Source organism: Oxyura jamaicensis, chromosome 3 (assembly GCF_011077185.1).
Source record: "Oxyura jamaicensis isolate SHBP4307 breed ruddy duck chromosome 3, BPBGC_Ojam_1.0, whole genome shotgun sequence".
NCBI classification, from domain to species: Eukaryota; Metazoa; Chordata; class Aves; order Anseriformes; family Anatidae; genus Oxyura; species Oxyura jamaicensis.
In genome coordinates, this window is record NC_048895.1 from 105,690,069 (window position 1) to 105,715,247 (window position 25,179).

The 25,179-nt window shown below is 38.2% G+C and overlaps 2 protein-coding genes and 1 long non-coding RNA gene across 4 annotated transcripts in view; 1 reads left to right on the plus strand and 2 right to left on the minus strand.

The window, feature by feature from the left end:
- Positions 1 to 4,701, minus strand: part of NBAS (NBAS subunit of NRZ tethering complex) — a 178,875-nt gene extending 174,174 nt beyond the window's left edge. For both annotated transcript variants that reach the window (XM_035320545.1, XM_035320544.1), the window contains exon 1: positions 4,529 to 4,701. In XM_035320545.1, the coding sequence (XP_035176436.1) occupies positions 4,529 to 4,681 (153 nt within the window). In that variant the 5' untranslated portion in view covers positions 4,682 to 4,701. The remainder of the gene's footprint in view (positions 1 to 4,528) is intronic.
- A 737-nt stretch (positions 4,702 to 5,438) lies between these two features.
- On the plus strand, positions 5,439 to 24,891 carry DDX1 (DEAD-box helicase 1). Its single transcript, XM_035321804.1, has 26 exons — positions 5,439 to 5,573; positions 6,845 to 6,896; positions 7,882 to 7,945; positions 8,605 to 8,634; positions 8,880 to 8,976; positions 9,783 to 9,830; positions 9,965 to 10,048; positions 10,966 to 11,049; positions 11,493 to 11,569; positions 12,864 to 12,936; positions 13,042 to 13,118; positions 13,913 to 14,027; positions 14,452 to 14,590; positions 15,381 to 15,441; positions 16,546 to 16,644; positions 17,297 to 17,386; positions 17,914 to 18,102; positions 20,527 to 20,578; positions 20,990 to 21,136; positions 21,824 to 21,915; positions 22,511 to 22,583; positions 22,934 to 23,006; positions 23,121 to 23,163; positions 23,386 to 23,481; positions 24,157 to 24,277; positions 24,561 to 24,891. Exons 1-26 carry the CDS (start codon positions 5,558 to 5,560, stop codon positions 24,689 to 24,691), a joined length of 2,223 nt encoding a protein of 740 aa, XP_035177695.1. The 5' UTR covers positions 5,439 to 5,557; the 3' UTR covers positions 24,692 to 24,891.
- LOC118164344 lies at positions 9,941 to 22,169 on the minus strand. Its single transcript, XR_004749452.1, has 3 exons — positions 22,035 to 22,169; positions 19,267 to 19,270; positions 9,941 to 9,950 (listed from the first exon to the last, which is right to left on the minus strand). It is a non-coding gene; the product is annotated as an uncharacterized LOC118164344 (long non-coding RNA).
- Positions 24,892 to 25,179: the final 288 nt, after the last annotated feature.

The window sequence follows — 25,179 nt, forward strand, 5'->3', positions numbered from 1 at the left end:
TTATGAAAGTTCCAGAAAAACATATTTTTTTTTAAAAAAAAAAGACCACTGAAGTAAAAATTATGACAATTTGTACTGGTTACCACAGCCATCCAATTCACTGCATCTACTCAACAGCCTTGTACAGCCTTTCCAGCACTCTTGCTCTACTTTCATATGGGGGAGGACCAAACTATTGCATAAATAAAAGCACTCTTCAAACACAGAAAAATGAAACACAAAACATAGGATGTATATTCCTAGCTGTAAAAAAGGTAAAGTTTTTAGAAGCCAGCAAGAAGTTAGGAAAAACAGATTACACAAATAAGATAATAAATAAGGAAGACATTACACACAAAATATACTTTCCTACTCAAAATATTAGAGCATCACAAACTGAGCACTAAAGTAGGTAATGAATGAATTACTTCTTCCCTTTAGTATGTAACACTAGAGCGTATCATTACTTGTTATCTAAGATACTCAGACCTCTTATTCCAAGTTATAGGGCAGCAAGCACTGAAGGACACACAAACATGAAAAATCAGGAGTATTTGTGTGTTTAAAAATATACTTGGGCTCCCAAATTTAAAATACTTAAGTAAATATTAGCATTTTTCTGTACAAAGTTTGTAATCCAGAAACAGTGTTTGAAATAATCAGGCCACTTTCTCACAGCATACGAGAAGTCAACACAGATGTACTAATAGCTACTGTCCAAAATTCAGGTTGATCAAACAGTAAATAACAAGACATTAAAGTAAAAGAAGTGAGACTACAAATTATTTGTCACAGCTATCGTAGTACCTTGGGGTACTGCAAGTGTTCGTAAGGAATTTAAAAACCAGAGTCTGATAAGGTTTTTTAATTAAGAAAAGCTTTTTTGAAAAACATTTCCAAATATTGCTTATACTTATTGCTATATATATTACTATACTCTCTACAATTTTTTTCCTGAGTATTCTTAGTGCTCGCTCCTGAGACTAAACTGCATTATTATTCCACACATCTTAACCCTTCACAAAGCTGATTTACACTCGGAAGACTGGAATTTTACATTTTGCAGTAACAGTCCTACCACCCCAGATACAGTAATGGCTACCAGATCTGTAAATGCATTCCCCTGTCAAATGTATTTATTTTTTAATTCATTCCTGCCTGTTCAAGTTTGGCTTTCCTAGAGAATTCTAGAAATAAAATCCAAGTAACTTCCTCACTGACTAAATACCTACTTCAGTTCAGATTTTGTTGTAAGCCTACGGAGTCTAATGAAAAAAATAAAGAATTTTAAAGAATGTTAAAAAATTAGGTGACAGTGAAGAAAAAACCACCACAGAATCAAGTGATATAGCCAAGAAGACAAACAGCACATTTACTGTAGAAAAGTTGTCTACCTGTACTTCCATGGTTCAAATGATTCTTTGAGTCCTCTGCTGCAAACTCCCCTACAGAACCACTGTCTCATTCAGTTTTCAGTGATGAATTACTCAATAATTCCTTTCATTCTTGTTAGGTACTTCTGGATTCCCAAGAAACACGTTATACATGATCATATCACCGCACTGAATACAGGTTGCTCAATTTCCATACCAGTCTCCATGTGGGCATTGTCAGTTTCTTGCACTCATTCTTTACAAGTGTCTGTTGATTTCCCCCAGAAAACGTCTCCGGAAATGCAACACAGACAAATGAGAATACCAACAAGAACTAAAATTAAAACTAATTTGGGGTTCCAACTTAGAAAAAAAAAATCCATGCAAGATCTACTACTGTATCAAATAGAACTTTACACTTTCATCTCAGGATCAATCTTCCAGTGGGTGTAATTACAGTTAGAAGAGCTCAGAATTTCTGCAATCAAAAATGAATCACCCCAAAGGAGATAACAGAAAAATAAAGCAAAATCTATAGAGAAAAGTTTGGTTTAAGGCCTTGCTTTGGATCCCAGATGACTGCATAGGAAGAAATCTAATTTGATTTCTCAATGTAGCTTTCAACTTCCTTTTCCTTTCTGCTTTCCCTCACTCATTTGTAACCAAATAGTTCTACAAGAAATACAGCAGGGATCCTTTTGTGACTTTTTTCTGAAGAGAATGAATAAGCCATGATTGAAGAAACAAATGTTAAAAAGTCCAAGTCATGATCACCTAAAGAATGAGGTGTTATTCCATAAGACCATAACACCATAAAAAAAAAGTTTGTTCCCTCATGTAAGTATGTATGTGGAAGAACGTAACTTGTTATGAACAAATATAGTCTTCCACCTGCAACACTTCTGTATCTCCTCTGTTCAGAGGTTCCCATTAAACATAAAACCTTGTTAAAGTACTTTGATAATCTATTTTTTGTGGTAAATGCATTAACATCTGCACTGGACTTGAAAGTCTAATACAAGAAATAGATAAAACCACATTGTTTACAACTTCTATGTTCAAATCAGACAACAGTTGAGCTAGAGATAGGCTAGCTCAGCAAATTTATATTGGGTTTACATGGCAAGGTTTTTGGTGGTGGGGGGAGGCTGCAGGGGTGGCCTCTGTGAGCAGAGCCCAGCAGCTGCCCCAGGTCAGATCAGAGCCAGCTGCAGCCAGCTACAAAAGGGACCCGCTGCTGGCGAGACCCGAGCTAGTGAGCAATGCTGGTTGGGTCTCTCAGAGAGCAGATTTAAGGAAGGGGGAAAAAATAAAAAATAAAAGTGGCGTGCAACAGCCGCTGGGAGAATGACATATGACAAAGTGTGAGAGAAGCAGCACTGCAGCCCCCAAGGTCAGCGCAGAAGGAGGCTGGAAGGTGCTCCAGGCACGCAGCTCAAGTTCCCCTGCAGCCTATGGAGAGGCCCCTGGTGGAGCAGGCTGTCTCACTGCAGCCCATGGGTCCCACATGGAGCAGATCTCCACGCTGCAGCCCGTGGGGGAGCCCCCGGTGGAGCAGGTGGATGTGGCCTGGAGGAAGCTACGGCCCATGGAAAGCCCACACGGGTTCCTGGCAGCAATTTCTGCCTGTGGAAAGAAGCCTCACCAGAGCAGTTTGATCCTGAAGGAGTGCACTCTATGGAAAGGACACATGCTGGAGCAATTCATGAAGGACTGTATCCCATGGGAGGAATGCCACATTGCATTGAGGAAGTGTGAGAAGGAAGGTGCAGCAGAGCTGCAGACAAAGCATTACAAACTGATTGTGGTCCCCATTCCCCTGCCCTGCATGGGACGAAGAAAAGAGGTAGAAGAGCTGAGACCAAAGCTCACCCTGGGGCGGGGGGGGGAATTATGATGTTTTAGTTCTCATCACCGCCACACCTGGCCGCACCTCGAGTACTGTGTTCAGTTTTGGGCCCCTCGCTACAAGAAGGACATGGAGGTGCTCAAGTGAGTCCAGAGAAGGGCGACGAAGCTGATGAAGGGTCTGGAGAACAAGTCTTACGAGGAGCGGCTGAGGGAGGTGGGACTGTTTAGCCTGGAGAAGAGGAGGCTCAGGGGCGACCTTATTGCACTCTACAGGTACCTGAAGGGAGGCTGTAGCGAGTTGGGGGTTGGTCTATTCTCCCACATGCCTGGTGACAGGACGAGGGGGAATGGGCTAAAGTTGCGCCAGGGGAGGTTTAGGTTGGATATTAGGAAGAACTTCTTTACTGAACGGGTTGTTAGTCACTGGAATAGGCTGCCCAGGGAAGTGGTTGAGTCACCATCCCTGGAGGTCGTCAAAAGACGTTTAGATGTAGAGCTTAGGGATATGGTTTAGTGGAAGATTTGTTAGCGTTAGGTCAGAGGTTGGACTTGGTGATCTTGGAGATCTCTTCCAACCTAGACTATTCTGTGATTCTGTGATCACCCTACTGTGTTACCAACTGTAAATTAATTAAACTAGTTATACCCAAGCCAAGTCTGTTTTGCCTGTGAGGGTAATTGGTCAGCAATCTGAACTCATGAATTCGTCATCAGATTGTCTCCCCCACGTCTTACTGAGGAGAAGGAGCAGTGCAGTGGACACCTGGCAGCCAGCTCAAGTCAACCCACCACAGAAGAACCAATGAAGACGAATGGACATCTCAGCTTTTCCAGTAACCCACGGTAACAAAATAGGCAGAACGCCAGCAAAAACTTATAAAATAACAGTTTCCCATTTTTCAAGCTCTGCCATCTACTTGAGTGCCTTACAGATGCAAAGCCATGTGAACCTCCTTTTTCACTCGTGTATAAAAATCCAGATGTAACTCTTCTGTCCTGCAAATCCGGACAGGGAGCCGCTTTGCCTCATACCAGGCAACCTTAACAACGGTCCCACTTCCACGCGTACTGCTTCCATAGCTGTCAGCACAGCTTTTTCTGAGGATGACAGAGGCAGAGCAGGAACGAAGCGCCACGGAAAGCCGGGCAGGGCACCGTGACGGGGGCACGGAGCAGGAGCTGGGTGCTCACCCCGCTCCTGCGCCCGTCCGTGCAGCGCCCGCTTTCCTCCTCCTCCTCCTCCTCCTCCTCCTCCTCCTCCTCCTCCTCCTCACACCCGCTGACGTGGCCTGTCCCGTCTCCCAATCCCGCAGTAGCAACCTCACCTGCACCTCCGTTTCGGGAGGCCACTCGGCGTTGAGCAGCAGGTCGTAGAGCACGTTCTCCTCCTCCTCCCCGCCGCCCTCCTCTGCCCCGCTCCCGGCCGCCATCCCCACCACCCTCCGCGCCCCCTCCCCGCCGGCAGCGGCGGCGGCCATGTTCGCCCGGGCCCCGCCCACCGCCCGAGCAACGACGGTGGCTGGCGGAGCCCTAAACGCTGGCGCCAGGCGGCTCCGCGGAGCGGGCGGACTTAACTCCTTCATAGATCCGTTAGGGTTGGAAAAGACTTCCAAGTTCACCTGGTGCAACCATCCCCCTACTACCAATGTCACCCACTAAACCATGTCCCTAAGCATCACGTCCAACCTTTCCTTGAACACACGCACAGGGACGGTGATACTACCACCTCCCTGGGCAACCCGTCCCAGTGCCTGACTGCTCTTTCTGAGAAGAAATGTCTCCTCATTTCCAGCCTAAACCTCCTCTGGCACAACTTATGGTCGTTCCCTCTAGCGTTATCACTAGTTATCTACGAGAAGAGTCAACAAACTCACTGAAGGTTACAGTGCTGCATGTAAATGTAAAGCAAATTCTTATTGTAAACAGACACTTCATGGTTTAAATCATAAGTTACCACCGCCATAAACTAAAGAAACACCTCTCCTGACTCTAATATCTCTGTGTAAAGTTCTGGATACCAGGCTTGGTATCACAAACATAGCTGAGATTTTATGTGAAGAAAAAAAAAAAAAAAAAAAAAAAAAAAAAAAAAAAAAAAAAAACAGGCTTTCAGAAAGGTGAGAAAGCCGTAAGCGGGTCACCTGAGTGTGCCCTTAAAAACTTAAAATCCACCAAAAAAAAATAATAATTCTCCCTTCTCCACGTAGCAGTCCGGACCTATATGCGCGATGCACACACAAACGGGCGGGGGCCGGAACGCGCGGCGCGGCGCTCCCTGCTGCCCCCCGGCGCCATAAAGTGGCTGCCCTGGGTTGCGCTTGCGCTCTGCGGGCGGGGAAGCTGGCAGTGCCAAGATGGCGGCGTTCTCGGGTACGTGGTGCGGGGCAGGGCCGGGGGTGACTAGGCGTTGAGTGGCCCTTCTGGGGTCTGGGTCTGCGTCTTCCGGGGCCTTGTGGGGGTGGAGGGGAAGAGCTGGTTCCCGGTGGGTGATAGGGGCTCGCTGCAGTACGTGCCTCGCTACGTAACAGGCCCATGGAGGCGCAGGTGCTCTTCTGGCTGCCCGGGTTTTGGCAGGCCCGCAGGCGTTCTCACCCCACAGGGTTTGCTGTGTTTTAATGTATATGTTACATGGGTGCACCTGGTAAATGGGGCTGCTTGGAAGTTTGGGCTGATTCCTTAATCTGGGTTGTTTCTATAACAAGAGGCTTATGATAAGTGTTCTGTGCATTGCAGTGATTCCTAACGTTTTAGGAGCAACCCCATCCTGTGTTAGGTAGTTGTGGAAAGCAATAAGATCTCCTCTGAGCCTCCTCTTCCCCAGACTAAACAACACCAGTTCCTTGTCATGATTAAAATGTCTATCTAAACCATAATGTAAGAATTTATTCCTGCAGTAGCACACATTGCTATTGGTACTGTCTTTTCCCTTCCCCCCATATACACACCCAGACAACCAATCACGGTACATCATCATCAAGGAAAATGCTGAAGTTCTTCTTTAGATCTGGAGACGAGTTTGGGTGGTTGACAGTCTTATTTTTATTGTATATTGGGGAAAAGCTTACATAGTGTCATTGCTAGTTATTTTATTTCAGTACACGCTAGAAGAACTTAATCAGCATAAACGGGAAATGTATTAAAAGTGGAAAGAATGTTTAAGGGATTTATTTTTAATTTGCAATTAGTAGTAATTTTTGTTGTTAAGAAAAAGCTTTTTAATTATGTGGGTTGTCTTAGGCTTTAGGAGTAAAAACTTATCATTGAAAACTTAAATTTTCTGAAAATAATACAAATAAAACATTCCCCTGTTTTTTAATAGTATTCCTAATACTGTAGCAAACGTAAGAATAATTTTTGGTTGCATGCATCTTTATGCGTCAACCAAGTTCTTGGTGTGTATATATACACACTGTCACATGCTGGCTTTCTGCATGGGTGTGCCACGTCTGTGTGGAAAGCTAGCAGTGACAGTGTGAAGACTAGTATGTAAAGGTTGCTTAAAGAACATAATATATACCTTTATTTTTGTCTGTAGTTGAAAATTTCCGAGTGTAGATACTTTCTTCTCGGCTATGTTGATGTAACTAACAGTGCTTGTTTTTGTTGTTGTTGTTTTTTAATTTATTATTTTTTTCTTGCAGAAATGGGTGTTATGCCTGAGATAGCTCAAGCAGTGGAGGAGATGGATTGGCTGTAAGTAGGCTTACCTTTGGGCCTGGCAAAATCCAATTTGCCTTTCAGTGATGTATCACATGCTTCTTAAAATACCCACTTCTTTTGTAATGTGACAGCAGAGGTATAAGTTTCCCTTTAGCATTGCTCCTGTATATCCTCATAGTGTGAGTGGCTAAAGATCACAAACTGTAACTGCAGTCGTAAGACATAAGCTTGGACAAGTAAAATATGACAGCTTATACTTCAGTGTTATTTGTTTGATAAAAGCCCCTGTGCTTCTTATTTATATACTATGTATTGTGGGATTGCTGTATGGAATACTGTCACTTAAATGATGCATGTTCAGTAAGTGTTCTTCAAACTGTGGTCTGAAATTGTGTTCTTCAGGGTTGATGACTGAGTGTGTCATTTTACCAGAGTTACTCTTCCTGTTGTTAGTTGCTTATTTGGTTGAAGTTCATTATTTTAAAGCTTGTTTTGAATTGACATTTGGAATGAAGGTTATCTGTATGGACAGTCTTAATTTATGTAATTTTTTTCCTGTATACTTGGCATTAATTTGCTGAGATGGTTTCAAAATGCCAGTTACGTTTATTCCTTTAATTTATTTTCCAGTATTAAGTAGGAACTTTGTGAATGAGGACTATGTAAGTGGCTTTAAAGGTGAACCATACTGGAAGGGAGATCTGGGAATCAATAATTAATCTTTTCCTTTTGCCATTAGCATAGAGAGGTAAGATACAGACATCTTGTCAGGGTGCAATTGAATTCACGGCATCCACTTGTCAGTTCTTGTCAAAGCACATCACCTATTCCAAACCCTCTGTGTACATCTGTACCTCTTCACTTCCTTAGCAGCAAACCAGGAAGAATAACTTTCACCTGCTATTTCACATCTTGTGTGACTGATATGTTAAAGTGATATCTTTAAGTTCTTGTGTAAGCAAAAATCTTTTTTTTCTTCTGATAACTTCTCTTTGTATTGATGTGTTCTTTCCTGTAGTCTTCCTACAGATATTCAAGCAGAATCTATCCCATTGATCCTGGGAGGTGGTGATGTGCTGATGGTATGTATGCAGGACAGCCCTGTTCCAGGGAAGCGTGTCTCTTGCCAGAATGTTCTTTGTGCATTGTTTCCAGAACCCTTCTTTCCAGAAGGGTCTGTAGTTACACTAGCTCTTCTGTCCTTAAGTGGAGAAATACATCCTTGAACTAAAAAACATTGAGCTTCTGGTGTGTTTCCACCTGTTCTTGCAGATGGAATTCATTCTTCTTAGGCTTTAGTTTTTGACAACTTGACAATTTGACAAGCACTGCTACATGAGTGAAAGCTAACTGATCCCATCTAGTCTACTCTTCACCTGACACAGAACTGCATGGAGCATGACAAATAATGTCTCAACAAGTGTGTCAGTGTTAATAACCTTAAAGATACCTGATTTTATCATGCCTTCTGTACATCTATTCTTGAATCCATAATCGGAGTAATGCCTCCTATAATCTTTTGTAGCACCTTGAGAGCTCAGACACATGTAAAGATAGCTCTCCTGGTGAATTTTGGGAGTTTCAATGTTCCAAGTCCATTGGAAAGGTTTTGTGTTTTTTTTTTTTTTAAAAAAAGTAAAAGGTAAAAGTAACCTTAATTTATAGTTTCATTAAATAGAACTGTAGAACAATCCTTACTGAGAAAGCTGTAACTGATTACTGTGATTTCTTGTTCCTGTAGGCTGCAGAAACAGGCAGTGGAAAAACTGGTGTAAGTAATCAAATTTAATTCTAATAGAAAGTAGTAGAAAGTAGAAGTATTTATGTGGTGAGAGACATCGTGTTTATTTGTGTATGCTTACACAGAGAACATGCATACATTTGAATGTGTTTTTAAGCATATGCTTAGGTCTAAAAGTGTTTCTAACCTGCATGTGTTGCAGCTGAAAACTAGAATGCCTGCTTATATGGAAATACCTATATAGACTGTGGAAGGAAAATAACATTATATTTTAGGCTTTTAGCATTCCAGTTATCCAGATTGTTTATGAAACACTGAAGGACCAGATGGAAGGGAAGAAAGGGAAAGCAACTATTAAAACTGGTGGAGCAGGTGAGCTTTCATCTATCCCGCTTCCAAAGTTTAGACTGCTGTTAATTCATGTCGATTCCGTAACACAACAAAGTAAAGGTAGCCTGACTTGCCATTAAAACTTCTTTTTTTTTTAATTTGGGATAATATAAATAGAATACAATTACTTCAGATAATATAAAATTACAAATATAAATTTAATGATGTTTGTGCAAAGAACTGGGATGCATTGGACTATGCAGATTTGAATTCGGAAATGTTGAACTGAGATGGCAATATGCAGGGCCAGAACCTGTTGATATAGTATGGATTGTAATCATGATATTCTCACAGTATGCAAGTGTCTAATATATATGTCATTTTAAATAGACTTGCGACTTGAAACCTAGTAAACATGTTCAGTCTGTAATAGTTATAGATTGAGACTTGTCACCAACAATAACTGTAAAAACAAAATTCTGAAAATGTTAATGGAAGTTTTAACCTTTCAGCTTAGTTATAACAACTGCTGCATTGTTGACAGTGCAGTTGATTCACGCTCTGGCTTACCTTATGTGTCTTCATTGTTTTCAGTTGTATTTTTAAGCAATTTAATCTGTGCTGTTTTTAATGGAATAATTCAAACTTGCATAGAGTAGCTTTGCATTAGGCATCGCTACCCAAGATTTTAGGCCTTTGCTGACCTAGAGGTTTGAATTGATTTGGTATAAGGCTGCCTTCCCAAAATATTAAGCTAGATAGCAGAGACAATGTGAAATTTGAATTTGAGTTCTCCAGGCTTACCTTGTTGCTTTAAAGAATTTTCTGTTTCTGTCTTTCAAACTTAGTGCTCAATAAATGGCAGATGAACCCATATGATAGAGGATCAGCTTTTGGTGAGTTATCACAATTGTTCTTGTATTTGAAATGTCCACACTGTGAAACAAAAAGAATAAAATATGTACAAAGGTTTCTTTAAAAAGCTGTTAAAAAAGCATTTTCTCAACTAAAACTGTCTTGTCATTTTCAGCAATTGGATCAGATGGTCTGTGTTGCCAAAGCAGGGAAGTAAAAGAATGGCATGGATGCAGAGCAACTAGAGGCGTGACTAAAGGTAGCTATAAAACAGTGTATTTCAGAGGCTCCTAAAAATCCCAGCTGAAACACCCACTTGTCGCCTATTGTTAATGTAGACAGTTGCATTTAAAACTTGCTGTCTATCTAAGCAAATGTGCGATTACTCAATTTACCGCTGGCTGAAGACTTTGGAAAGTCAAATGCTTCAGTTTGTTTTTCTCTCCTTATTTTGTAAATTGCATTTTCCTGATAGGGGATTGAGTCGGAGGTGATAAATCCATAACCAGGGTTCATTAGAACATATTTTATTAATTAAGATGCTATGAATAGGAAATAGCTTTTCACACAGTACTTTCAATTACTTCTCACACAGGCAGATGCATGCACAGATTCCATGGTTATCTGTTTGGAGTAAGAGCTGGGAGGCCGATCCCAACTGTTTAGTTGGAAGCAGAGTCATACTGACTCAATTGTGGGTGGGTGTTCATAAAGACCTTTGAGCAGTCTGTTGTCATCAGGTATGCACACAATCCTGTAGACTGTACGTGGCGATCAACTGAATGTGGTTCAAGTTATACAACAAGTTGTCAGTGCTAGTGCATGCTGGTGGTCTTGCACAGATTTGGCAGACCCCTGGGGTTTTGAGTTTAATCAAATGCTGTGGATTCTGGAGAACCACAGGTATCTCAGTAGCTTACCAGTTCTATGAAGGCTTTCACATACGACCTCTGAGCATGTACTTTTTTCTCTCTTAGGCCTGCTGTTTTCCAATGCATGTTTTTCCATCCAGATACATAGATACCTACAGAACCTTTTCACCCTAACACAGTAGGGACTTGTATGACTTACAGCAGAGGGTGGAAATGTTAGACATTGGGTGATTCTGGACTGTCAAACTGAACCACTTCAATGAAATTGAAATTAAGGTGTTTTTTGATCCTTTTTCTCTTAAAGGAAAATACTACTATGAAGTTTCTTGTCATGATCAAGGCTTGTGCAGAGTTGGTTGGTCAACTATGCAGGCATCGCTAGATTTGGGTGAGTTTCCTCATAAGAGGGTGGATCTACTGGAATCCTATAGACATTATGGAATAGCTGGAATCCTGCTCTCCTCTTGCAGAGAGGGGACTCCTTGGGAAGATTAGCAATATCAGTGAATTCAAAACTTGTACATATTTTCTTCTGCTTGTAAGAAGAAATCTGTGTAGATGGTGATTATGGCTTTTGTGACCTTCTTGCTTTTATTTCGGTCTCTTTATGAAGATGAGACCAGTAAAATCAATCAGTATACTGGTACAAATATTTTAGAATCCATCCAAACTAGGAGTCTTCAGTTAGCACTGAGTATTATTATTTACATCGTAAAAGTTTCAGTTGGCAATATAAATGATAATGAACAAAGAGGAGCTGGAGGGAGGTGTGGGGAAGGAATGTAACCTGTCAGCCAAACAGTAAAAGGCTGTACTGTGCCTTGTTTTCAGGCACTGATAAATTTGGTTTTGGATTTGGTGGCACTGGTAAGAAATCTCACAACAAGCAATTTGACAGCTATGGTGAGGTAAGTTTGAATTACTAACTGATAAAAATATTGCAATTAATTTCTCAATTTCTTCATGTTGGTTTTTTAATGAATTTTTAAATCTTGGTTATGTGCTGTAGCAATCAATTGTCTTTTGTAGCAGTGCTAACTTTTTAAGGTAAAGTTGCTAAGGAAAAATACTATAAAACCTCAAAGCAATTCTGGACAAAAGCACATTAACCAGATCTAACAAAAGCCGTTAGTATGTTGGATTTATGATAGTGGCTAGACCACAATGATGTTGATTTATTTAGAAGATAAAGCTCTTCTGCGTGTTAAAGTTTAGTGGTTAACTGATCTCTTGGATTTATTTCTTGACTTATTTCAGTGTTAGCTTGAATAACAACATCTTATCTGTAGGCATTGGTCAATGTCAAAGTAAGGGCATTGAAGCCTGTATACTGGCAACTGAAGTCCCGAAAAAACTTAAAACACATACTTTAATGCTAGTAAGGTATTGAAGTATGCCAATAAGGTATATAGTTAGGTTCCATTTCTGCCAGTTTGTTGGATATATGATTAAAATTGTTACTTGATACACTCTTCTGAAAATGTCTACCAGAAATATCAGCAGTGTTTTTTGTGTAATGTGCATTCTATGTTCATGAATGTTTAAGCATAGCTTATATAAATGTGAAGAACACAGTATAAATGTCTTTTTGTGGTATTAGCAAATTGTGAATACTGTAAAATTTGCAGTGTTTGCTATTTCAGTTTTTTTATGTGACTTCTGATTGGTTGAACTTGAAAAGCACTAACAGTATATAAGTTTTTATTAAATGCCTTTACAATTAGAAGATTTTAAATGATTTAAATGAAGTATTTAAATATGTAGCATGCATCTAATACCTCCTACAAGAGTTAGTATTTTCAGTAGTCAGAAGATAGGTTTCTATCAATGTTTGATGCTCTAAACTTGGATTTACATTGTCTACTAAACACATGATTAATGCAAGTCTTCATAATACAGAATTCTTCCTGGTAAATGTCTTGAATTTATCATTGTCAAAGCATTTGAGCAAACTTATAGCATCAATAAAAGTTTTAATATCTAAGATAAATTGCGCAGCTTACTGAAGATGTTTAATCAAAAATGTGAATGTTGTTTGCGATAGTAATATTGGGATAAAAATAGAACTTGCTTCTCCAAAAATAAGTGTTTAGTAGGGAGAAAAATGAAGACTCTAGAAGTTGACAGAATGTAAGCTTTGTTTTCTTAATACACTAAACAACCCCCAAATTCTTGAGTTTCACAAACTTCTTTTCATTATAGGAATTCACTATGCATGATACTATTGGATGTTATCTAGATATAGATAAAGGACAAATAAAATTTTCCAAAAATGGTAAGTTTTCACTTTATTCTTTGTAATTTAACTTGGATGCTCACATGCCTGGGGAGGGAGGATGTGCATACATGCAGAGTCTGACTGAAAAACCCCTACTTTCAGGGAAAGACCTTGGCCTTGCGTTTGAAATCCCACCACACCTAAGGAACCAGGCACTCTTTGCAGCTTGTGTACTGAAGGTAACTTAGGAATATCACAGATGTGCAAGTTCCAGAAAACAGGTCTAGCTCTGGTAGAGCAATTGCTGTAGTTAACTTATACTCTGTTTCCTTCTGTGCACTAGTAGTCCACTACTGTAGGTGGTCATCAGTGTGTTAGCATTGAGGACTGCTCAAGCTAAATACTGAATATCTTAATTCAAACTGAAATACTGAAACTTGAATGTAACGGTAGAATAGCTTGGAGCAAGTATTATCTTGGCTTTATTAAACTTCAGTATAGTGTGATTCCACAGAGATAAGAAAGTAACTTTAAAAGTGCTAAAGTTATAAGTGGTCTGCCTAAACCCTTAAGTTTCCTGTTTCATTTACTCTTAACATTCTGTAAATCTAGTAGTGTGTCTTTGGATTTTTTTCAGTCTCTATGGGATTATGAGTAAAGGGCTTAGCACATCTTTTTATTGGTCAGAGAAATGTACAAATGTAAAAAAAATACTTTGATGTGTTTTTTTAATTATGCTTAGTCATCAAATACGAATAAAACAGATAAGCTGAAACATTTTTATGTTTAAGTGTTAGGATATTTTGATGTAGAATAAGAGTTTTCAGAACTAGAACAAAGCACAAACTGTCTGGCAGGCTTTAGACTTCTTGGGGAAGGGGAATGTGAAGGGAGGGGAAAACATACCACATCCCTTATCTCCACACACACCTCTTTGTCTAGCTGGCTTCTCATGGGGGAAGCTACTCGTAAAATGAAAAACAATTTCACATGGTCTATTGAATCTGTATGACACGATTTTGTTGAAATTTAGAATGCTGAATTGAAATTCAATTTTGGTGAAGAAGACTTCAAGTTTCCACCAAAAGATGGCTATATTGGTCTCTGCAAGGCTCCTGATGGTAGTGTTGTAAAATCACAACATGCAGGTAAGGTTTGACCTTTAAGTTTCTCCATTGTGTATTCAGGTTGTGTCTGAATATGCATTTTGATCACTTCAGTTTCTTAATTTCTACTGTACTCAGGGTCTTAGAATACTAACACCTTTGTGGTAGAAAAACTTTTTCAATAGTCTTGAGAGTTGTCTTCAATTTAAATTGCAAGTAGTCCTACGTGTGAAATTCAGATAGGTAAACTTCTCTTAAATGAGTTACTTGAAAAAGAAGTGTTTGGTTTTTAAGCTCTGAGATAAAATCCGTATACCATTGTAATTACCTATTTGTAATTTCTGAATATTAATCTAAAGCAATAACAGTTCCCTTTTATGGAATATTTAGAATCACAAGTTTGTTTACAATAATAAATTCCAGGATAGGTATATAGTTTGTCTCTAATTGCTTTTTTTAATCTTAGGAAATGCACAAGTGGTTCAAACACAGAACCTTCCAAATGCTCCAAAAGCATTGATTGTTGAACCATCAAGAGAGCTGGCAGAACAAACATTGAACAATGTGAAGCAGTTCAAAAAATATGTTGATAATCCCAAATTAAGGTAACAGTGCATCTGAGTGTTGGGTTGTGTTCATGACATTGTCAATGGACATGACTTGGTGGTGGGTGGTGTTCAGCTTTGTTGCTACGTGGACCTTTAATCTGCAGTGCTACTGATAATAGTCTCAACAATACCTGCTAGCCATCAACCTTCTAATTCTTCTGCTGTAGTCAGATTCCAACAGATGGCTATATACAAGGTCTGCTCTGCTTACATTAGTGTTCACAGCACAAATGTTGCACTTAAAAGCATGGGGTTGCAATCCAAACAACAAAAAAAGAAGCTTGCCTACAGGATGCTTTAGTCTAAAGTTGTTCCTGTTTAAACTGTGCTTATAAATATTAAGTGTCCACGTATTAAAATACAGTTTACAAGAGTGCTTTTAATGGAATTGCATGTTAGTAGTAATAGGGAGAGACAAGTTATGATGTAAGATTAATTTAGCTTGGTTATCTGCATTGCTAGCTTTCAAGAACACAAGGAACTTACGAAGTGAATTTTAAGGAACAGATCCTTTTTCTAATGGTGAAATTAGTGTTAATTGTTTAATACAACAATGAAATAACTGAATTAAAATACAACTTAAAACTTTATCTTATTAAATTAAAGTACCGTATGCTATATGAGAGGAAGAATTTTTATTTTTTACTATTTTGCTCCTAATTACTGTTCAGAAATGTTAATCACTATCTATTAATAGTGGAATCAATCTTCAGCCTGATACTTTCTCTCCCGAATATAACAAAAAATTAACAAATGTCAAAATATGTTGATGTAATGTTCATTTTAGGGAACTGCTGATTATTGGTGGGGTTGCTGCTAGAGATCAACTCTCTGTGCTGGAACAAGGAGTAAGTTGTATTTATTTTTGTTCATATGACTTAATAGTTTAAGTTCTAAATAACTCGTGTCCCTGGAGAACAGTAATAATGCTTCCTGTAACTTCTGTAAACCTGCTAAAAAGAGACCATGCAGCTGATAGCAAGCTCATATTGTACTGTTCTAGCTTTTTTCATTTCATTTCCATGGCAACTCTCACTACAAATGCTTATGGTATTTGATCAAATTCTGTTAGGTCTTGAGTACTGCTGGAAATTTTTAAATAGAAGTGTAACTTAATATTTCTTGTTAATTATCAGGATAGAGACAAGTTTCTTACTAACTTATTTACATGTATGCAAATAAAACTGGTCTGCAATTGTCCAGTTCAAGCTACACCAAAAACCAATCCTGCACAGGAGGAACCAGCTTAGTTTCTGCAGCATGAAATGTACAGTCAATTCAGTTGTCCCTTAGGGACAGCTGTGCCTTTATTCAATGCACAAAAGTGAGACTCTGTCACTGTTAAGGAGTTTTTTCAGTGTCTCTAGCTGCCAAAATCAGAAGTTTCTCCTAAGCAGGCTTGAACTGGAAGATCGCTAGAGTTCAATATGAATCATAGTGATATGGCTTAGTGGAGGACTTGTTAGTGTTAGGTGATGGGTTGGACTAGATGATCATGAAGGTCTCTTCCAACCTAAATGATTATACAATAAATTTATGATGGTGAGCCCTTCCATCTTGCAAAATCTTAAAATATTTCCATGGTTGGTAGACCTTAACTGTCTTTATGTGGAAATATACTTGGATTTATTTTATTCCTATTTAAAATCAGATCTGTTACCTGGAGAGCTTGTGGAGTCTCTGATATTGAAGATGTCAGAATTTTACTGGGCAGGATCCTGAGAATTATAAAGCAAATTGGAAGTTGTCCTTTGCTTGTGATATATGTCATGTGGGGACCAGATGACCACAAGATGTCCCTCCAATACAAATCATTCTAGCAATCTGTGGTTATAATTCATAGAAAATAGGATATCACCCTGCTGATTGTATCACATACTGAAGTTTAAGCAAAGCTGGTGGTGCCTCCAAGTTAGCAATGGGATCAATTAATGCTCTTCTGTATTTCATAGGTGGATATTGTCGTTGGAACTCCTGGAAGACTGGATGACCTGGTCTCAACAGGAAAACTTAACTTATCTCAAGTTAGATTCCTCGTTCTGGATGAAGCTGTATGTAGAGAACTAAATGATACTCAAGTTCTGTTCTCAACTGCAATATAATATTAAAAGATATAATGAAACAACATTCCTCTGTAGCATTTGGTGCTTAAGTCAGCTACTTCTAGAGTAGTCCAGGTTAATTTCCTTGTTATTTCTAAGTGTAGTAAACCTACATACCTTTCTCTTGTTGCCTCTCTGTAAAGCTGCTTGAATTTTATGCAATAGAGAAATATATTTCAGGCTGTATTTATAAGATTAGTGAAGTCAGTCCCTGTCTCTGTCCAGCACAGTGTTTAGGAAACTGGAAAGGACAAAGACTAGATAAGCATTTTTGATTACCCAGCAGGTCCTACTCAGAATGCTTTTGAAGGAGTGTCTCTTTCTTGCTTGGATCCTTTGTAGTATAACTGAGTGTTCACATAGATAAAATGCCTAGGAGAAGCAGCTGAAGCAGATGCTTACTTTTTTCTGAAGCATAGCAACTGCACCTGAAATTTCTTTTTTTTCCTCCTTAGTAGTAGTAATATCCTGGATAGACATTGACCTGTTCAGCTAATTAAATGAGCAGAACTCTGAGACTACAAGTGTGTTGGTTATTTGACTGAGGTATGTAGGCTGACAGATAAGAACTGCAGCGTTTTCTCATTTTATTCCTGTGCAGGATGGCCTTCTTCTCCAAGGTTATTCAGACTTCATAAACAGGATCCATAGTCAAATTCCTCAGATAACCTCAGATGGAAAGCGACTTCAGGTATAGAGTTTGTTCTTGTTTTTTGTTGTCTGCGCTGCTTTCAGTTGTTTACTGTTGCATGGTATGGAACATTTCTTCTTTGTTTATTCTTTGTTACACCTCTTGTCCACAAGTAGCACTTGTTCATTAGGTTCAGTAATTACTTGCAAACATACATTTTTAAGATCCTAGATCTGAAGTCCAGTGTCTATCAGTTTTTGGGTTACATGATACAAATGTATCTTAAAAATGAGTGGCTACTTAACTCCTTCTAATGCTCTAATAATCATATCTAAGAAATTTTGCTTTCTTCCTCTTAAATAATTGTGTTTCTTTAAGTCAATAGTTGAGTAACTTTGTCTTGACTCATCAGCAGAGTAGATGCTGTGATGATGAAAACTGGTTTGGGAGACACTGTTGTGTTGCAGTGTGCTGTTCAGCTACCACATAATATTCTACCAGTTCTGCTGTGTTTTTTGTTTTGTATTTTTTTTGTTCTAGGAGGATCAGATCTTCAGAGGTATTCATGTGGCTTTCTTTCTTCTCAGGTGATTGTGTGTTCTGCAACACTGCATTCTTTTGATGTGAAAAAGCTGTCTGAAAAGATCATGCATTTTCCCACTTGGGTTGATCTGAAAGGAGAAGATTCCGTCCCTGAAACTGTACACCATGTAGTTGTGCCTGTTAATCCAAAAGCTGATAAACTCTGGGAAAGACTTGGCAAGAATCATATCAGAGTAAGTGGTTTATAAGTGAAACTTAGATCACTTCTTTGTGAGTTTTTACTTATTAAATATGCAGAGTTGAGGCCCAGTGTTGTAGGATCTTTGCCAGCTATTGAAAGTTTAGTGTTTCTGAAATGTTTGTTCCATGTTAGTTAGCAGCCTGATGTTTGTAATGTCACAACACTGTTTTTTAATGGTACAGTCTTATGAACATGACTGGGGAAAATCCTGATGGAGTAGTGTTACCATTCTGAGGTAGAGAGCAATGGCACCGCATTGCTTATTCAGTCACTTCACAGCTAATGGTTTGTAGCTTCACTGGTTCCTTGCTGTCATCATTCATGAGACAGGTAAACTTCCCAACATACTTTGCGGGGGGGGGAAGCACTTTACAGAAAGATTTATGTGAATTTTTAGAGGAATGGATTTAATCTCAAACTGCATTTGAATCTTGGGTTTAAATTCTGCATTTAACTGATACCTGTTCAGGTGGAAAGCTTGTTGTTGAAGCCTTTAGTTTTCAAGTTCTGGATAACCTGGAGCTGTATTTCACTCATATGTGCTTAGGATCCGTAGGTGTCCTTAACACCTCGCTATCTCTGGAACTTTCCTTTGTTAGGTCTATTAAAGCGTTTTGGTTAAGTCTTAGCATAAGTTTACTTCACTTGGATTTTTCCCTATATTAGATATAAATGTAAAATATAGGAACAACCACTTTCTCATGATTTAGCAATGATTATTCCATTGCTTTCAGATCCACATGAAGAATTTTATTACCTTTTTTTACATGAACCAGCTTTGTGTTTATGTTCAAAACTTTTCTTTAGTTCAAGGTAGATTAACTTGTCTGGTGGTAGAACAGAATGCTTAGATTAGCATGAAATTATATAAGTTTGAAAAGTAATTTTTTAACTTAAATTGAGTTAAGTATTTCCTCCATGAAATGTGGTCTAATAACTTGGTTTTACTTGGTATGTTGTTGGACATTATCCAAGTGAGGATTTCTTGTCCTGTAAAGCCAGAATGATTTTCATTGTCAAAGGCAGTTGATCTTAAAAGAAAAATTCTTAGTCTCGTCTGCCATGGGAGGTGCATACACATTTTGTGCCTTGCCCCCCTCCCCTGAGGTTGTTATTTTAAGGTGAGACAGAACTCTACAGCTTCTGTCTCTTCCACAGAACTCTACCAGAGAGGGTTGTAGAATCTCCTTCTGTGGAGGTAGCCTAAATCTGCACGGATGTTATCCTGTGCAACATGCGCTAGGTGACCCTGCTTGAGCAGAGGGGTTGGACTAGGTTATCTGTGGAGGTCCCTTCCAACCTCAAGCATTCTGTGATTCTGTTTTGTGAGGTTTTGGTTCCTCAAGGTACTCTTCATTTGTGGATTTAAATCTATTTGGCTTGGTCAAAAGTTGGAGTTTGAAGTGAATACAGATATTTAAAGAATTATTTTACGTAATATGTCTTAAGTACTGGAAGGATTTCAAGGAATTGTTTTTCATGTGACTTCAAAAAAAATTTTGCATGTAACAGCAGAAAACCAATTTGTCTAATGATTTCACCTGAACTCAATTCTAAAGAGGTCGGGATTTTTCCATTGCATGCATGAATTTATTCATAAATTGAAGTACATTAGAACTTCATAGGCATGTACAAAAATCCAGAATAGCACTACTATTCTCTTCTGTATTTTTTTAAATTAAAAATTTTTTAGGTAACACATGCCTACATTTCAAATTTATCTTCTAGCTCTTAGTTGTTTAACTAAAAAAGGGTGAATATCTTTGCCGTGTTTATTGGTTTGTTTCTGCTGTCTTACCAACAAAACATTTAGTTGAAAGGATATTTTATTTATTTTAAGTTCAAGGCTCTTTAATGTTTATGTTCTCAGGTTATAGTATTATGAATGGTACGTTTAATGCCTGAATATTTTTTTTAAACTTGGAGTGGACGATTAGTGTGAACTTTGGAATCTGAGTTCTCTATGTAATGGAACCAGTCCTGCTGTCTTAAGCATTTTAGATGATTAAGAACAGCATCAATTCCATTATTTTATTTAAAAAGAAATCTAGGATATTAAATCTCATTTTAAAATTATTTCTTAGCTAGAAACAGTCACAGTACCTGAAATGTCAGGATTGTGAGTGTAAGCAATTGATTCCATTCAAAAGGATAAATGAATTGCAGCTGGTCTTGTGTCTGGAATTTGGTTCTTAAGGCCTGCAGATGAACAGGAGGAGGATTTTTAGTGACTAATGGGTTGATTGAGGAAAGTCTTCACAGAGCTGAGAGGCTGATGCAGGTTTTTATAAAAAAAACATTGAGTAAATTCTAAGTAGTTGGTTGTAGGTTTTCTTCCCCTATTCTTGTGATTGAATGTGGTTTAGCTACTGCTACAATAAAGTAGCTGAAGGTTGTTTTTTTTTTTCTTTCCTAGACTGATGAAGTACATGCAAAAGACAATACACGTCCTGGTGCTAACACTCCAGGTAACCTGCAACACATGTTAAATAATGGCTTGTTAAATGATTCTTTGTAGTTGTTTTGAAATAAAGCTAAATTATAGTGGATAGTTGTCTTGAGGCATGCTCCTCAATCTTCACTTCTAGATTTATATAGTAGACTTAAATACATGGTTTTTCAGATGTGTAAACTACAAATGTTTGTTTATAAATCACCTTAAATGGAGTCTTTTTTTTTTGTTCTTTTTGAATTACATTACCATGGAGCAGGGATATGTGGACAAGGGAGGAAAAAAAATGAAGGTGTAGCTCACCTGCTCTGCTAATAAACATTTACCTGTCTACTCAAAGGCTAGAGGGTCTTTAAATGCATGCTGTTCAAAGGCTCTTTGTATTTTTAAATAATTGAATTGACATATCTTCTCTACTTTAACTTAGAAATGTGGTCTGAAGCTATCAAAATTCTAAAAGGAGAGTACACTGTTCGGGCAATCAAAGAGCACAAGATGGACCAAGCCATTATTTTCTGCAGGACAAAAATAGATTGTGATAATATGGAGCAGTACTTCATCCAACAGGGCGGAGGTAGTATTTTCACCGAAACTCTATTCTATTCCCTGCTTATTTTAAAGACAATTTCATTATTAGGTCACTGATACTCAGATATTACACCAATAAGACTGCCCAAATGTTTTAACATAGGGTATAAAAGTCAGGGCTTAGTCCAGTGTGGGAGGAGGCCATAAATACCAGTTCTAGGCAGCTTTGAAATGGATAGAAACAACCCATTGTGCACCAAAATTTGAACCAATGTTCAAATGGTTGTATGTGGCCGGTGTATGGGGCCTCTACTGAAATGTAAGTAAGAATGAGAGGTAGTTGCTCTAGACACAGGAGGAAATGTGAGGATGCACAGAAGTACAAATATGAGGAGACATAGAAGGAGAAATATGAGAGCACCAAGAGGGTTGAAATAGGACACACAAGGACAAAGCTGAAGAGATTTATCTGGGGATAAAAGGGACGTTTAGACTAGAAAGGGGTGAGGAGATGTCTGCACAAAACCCTTCTGGTGAGGAAGGAGGAAAGGTGTTTAATTATTTTGTTTTCTACCAATGCCTGTATCAGTAACTAAAAGTTTGTTTTATGATAATAAAAAAAAATGAAATTCCCCCAAGCTGAGACTTTTCCCCACGTGTATTTCTTTCCCTCCTGTATCATGTTGTGCCATACCTTATATATGATGTTACTAATGCACAGTAACTCTTTCAGGCCCTGATAGGAAGGGACATCAGTTCTCATGTGTCTGTCTGCATGGTGACAGAAAACCTCAAGAAAGAAAACAGAACCTGGAAAGATTTAAGGTAATGCAGCAGGCTCTAGCAGGCTTTTCCCTCATTTCCTAATATCTCAAGTCATACCTTGTATGTTAATATGTGCCCTCAATTTAAATTAAATTGGGTGTAGATGTTTTATAACTTACTTTATAAAATTACAAGATGCAGTTTCTTTAGGTGGAAATACCTATTCAGTTAACACGACTTCAGAGTTTTCATTGTTTTCAGTGATAGGGTAGAGGTTAACTTTAAGTAAAAAGTAAACCTAAATTTAAGCTCTGTAACAGATGGTTATTATCTAAAATTGCTGGATCTTGAATATTAAAATCCAAATCAGATGAAGTTTAAATATTAAACTGTTGGGTTTGATTTTTTTTAAAAAAATACATGTAATGATTTATATTTGCCTTATCTTGCTGGAGAAAAAGTAAGGATGTAACCTGACAAAGCCATTCATGTTCAAAAAGCACTGTTGTACTACGGAAGAGTATTCTGTACTGGAGTATTCTGTAAATGTACAGAGACGCCTTCAACGTGCAGTAAATGGGAAGAGCTGCCGTTTAAGTGCTTGGATTTTGGTTTGGTTTATTTAGTTCACCACTTGTTTTAACTATATTTTCAGAGGGGAGATGTCCGTTTCTTGATCTGCACAGACGTTGCAGCTAGAGGAATTGATATTCATGGTGTTCCCTATGGTAAGACATAACTTTTAAACAAAGCTGTTGAATTTCCATATGGTGTTAATATATTTTCAGTCCTTTCAACTAATTAAAACAGGTACGTGGCTGGTAAGTAATCATGGGGAAGAAATTTTATGGTGGAAGCCTTAAATGTAGGTGATGCAGGTGGGTAATGACACCTGTAACTGCTGCAACAGAACATTAGGTTCACATTTGGTAGTGTGTATACAGGCTAAGGAGAAGGAGTGCAGTGATCAAAAGCATATTTACTTCCGTTGTGTGGTCTGTGACATTAGCTCACGTATTTAAAATGTGTGCGCGCATATGCATGCACGCACATACAATATGGATCATGTCTTCTACAGTTATCAATGTCACACTCCCTGATGAAAAACAGAACTATGTTCACCGAATTGGGAGAGTGGGCAGAGCTGAAAGGTATGTATGCATTCAAGACACCATACATTTTTGGGCTTTTTTTTTTTTTTTTAATAAGTTGACAGTAGTTGTTGAAATGCATTTTTCTCTCTTTTCTTACCCCCATTATTTCAGGATGGGTCTGGCAATCTCCCTTGTGGCAAAAGAAAAAGAAAAGGTAATTACATTCCAAAGAGAAATCGAACAGATGTTATTTACTGAAGTTCCATCCACAGCCTGCAGACTTTAACAGCCTGCATTGGAAAATTGCTGCTTCTTTCCTCCTTAACTGAAATGAACTCTGGAAAAATAGCCGGATTATTTTCCATGCTAGAACTATAAAAATGAATATACTAAACTATTTCTCAGAGGTTAAAAGCTTGATTTCCCTTATTTCTAGGTTTGGTATCATGTATGCAGTAGTCGTGGAAAAGGATGTTACAATACTAGACTGAAGGAAGAAGGAGGTTGTACTATATGGTACAATGAGATGCAGGTAAAACTTTTGCTTGACCAGAATGTTCTTCCAGTACCTTAAGGGGGCTTACAAGAAAGCTGGGGAGGAACTCTTTATCAGGGATTGTATTGATGAGACAAGGAGTAATGGTTTTAAACTAAAAAAGGGTAGATCTAGATATTCAGAAGAAATGCTTTAGTATGAGGATGGTGAGGCAGATGAACAGGTTGCCCAGAGAAGCTGTGGATGCCCCATCCCAGACAATGTTCAAGGCCGAGTTGGATGGTGCTTTGAGCAACCTGGTCTAGAGAGAGGTGTCCCTGTCCATGGCAGGGGGGTTGGAAATAAATGATCTCTAAGAACCCTCCCAATCCAAACCTTTCTGTGATTGACTCTGTGATTTCCTCTAAAAGACTGTGGATTATAGTCCCTGTCTTAACTGTTTAGTTGAAGTAGAAATCTATCTTCAAGGTGTTTATAACTTTAGTTTCATTTGAAGAGGAGGTTAGAAGACTTTGCAAATTATACTTTCTGTAAATAATTTATTGAATTTGGAAAAAAAAAAAAACTAGTCTTCAGTCTCCAAGCCCACATTGTTTCCTATATACAGTTTTTGTTGAAGCTATTTCAATAGCATTTTTTTTAAAAAAAAAAAAGACTATTATAACTGGAGTCTTAGACCATAAGTGTAATTTAATTTAATTTTTCTTTTAGTTGCTGGGGGAGATTGAAGAACACTTAAACTGCACTATTGCCCAAATTGAACCAGACATAAAAGTGCCAGTAGATGACTTTGATGGGAAAGTTACATATGGGCAGAAAAGAGCCCTTGGTGGTAAGCAATAAAAAACTTTTGAGTTATGCTGCTATACAGTATGTAGTTTCTTGGTTTTCTGCTTCATAATGACAAATTGATAGGTTAAAAAAAGTTAATTCTTTGCTGACTTGTGCATTTGTTCCATACAGCCTATGGGTTGCAAGCAGCGAAAGCGTGTTTATGCCTGTTTTTATATTTTTAAACTTTTTTTGAACCTTTCTGAATGACTGTTGGTGAATGTTACAAGTTCTGCTAACAAATGGCTTTGAACACATCACTTAGACTGGGTCTTTTTTGGCAGGTGGACTCTATAAAGGCCATGTGGATATTCTGGCACCTACAGTACAAGAGTTGGCTGCCCTTGAAAAGGAGGCTCAGACATCTTTCTTGCATCTTGGCTATCTTCCTAACCAGCTGTTCAGAACATTCTGATTGTGTCACACTTGAGACAAGGCTTGAGTTAATAAATGTTCTACCCTACAAATACAAAAATCTTGTACTGTCTCTTGAGTAGCAGTAGTAAGAAAAGGATTAAAATTCAATATACTTCTTGCATGATAAACAGCTTGTTCAGCGTTGTTAACTCTGTATTAGCTGTTTTCTTGATAAAATAAAAGAAATCAAAGACAGAATGGTTTCTGTTGATTGTCTTTTGTCTTTCCTTAAGAGTTAATTTGCAGAATCATTCTTTCCATAGCTTTTTGATTTATTGTTAATACAAGTATAGTTAAGCAAATCTGAATCTGGAAGACAGTTTAATTCTTTGTAGAATGTATGTAAAAATAATTTCACTAATTCTGTACTGTCATTTTAATGCTGTTATTTAAAAGTGCATTCAATTGTAGATAGCTGCTTATATTTAAGATATTGAAGTAAAAGAAAAAAACTTCCTGAAGTATATATTTGAAACTGAGTTATCC

Coding starts and splice junctions, on each gene's coding strand:
- DDX1 (XM_035321804.1), top strand. Junction 11,570..12,863: donor AATTTGACAGCTATGGTGAG/GTAAGTTTGAAT, acceptor TTTTCATTATAG/GAATTCACTATGCATGATAC. Junction 24,278..24,560: donor GCAGAAAAGAGCCCTTGGTG/GTAAGCAATAAA, acceptor CTTTTTTGGCAG/GTGGACTCTATAAAGGCCAT.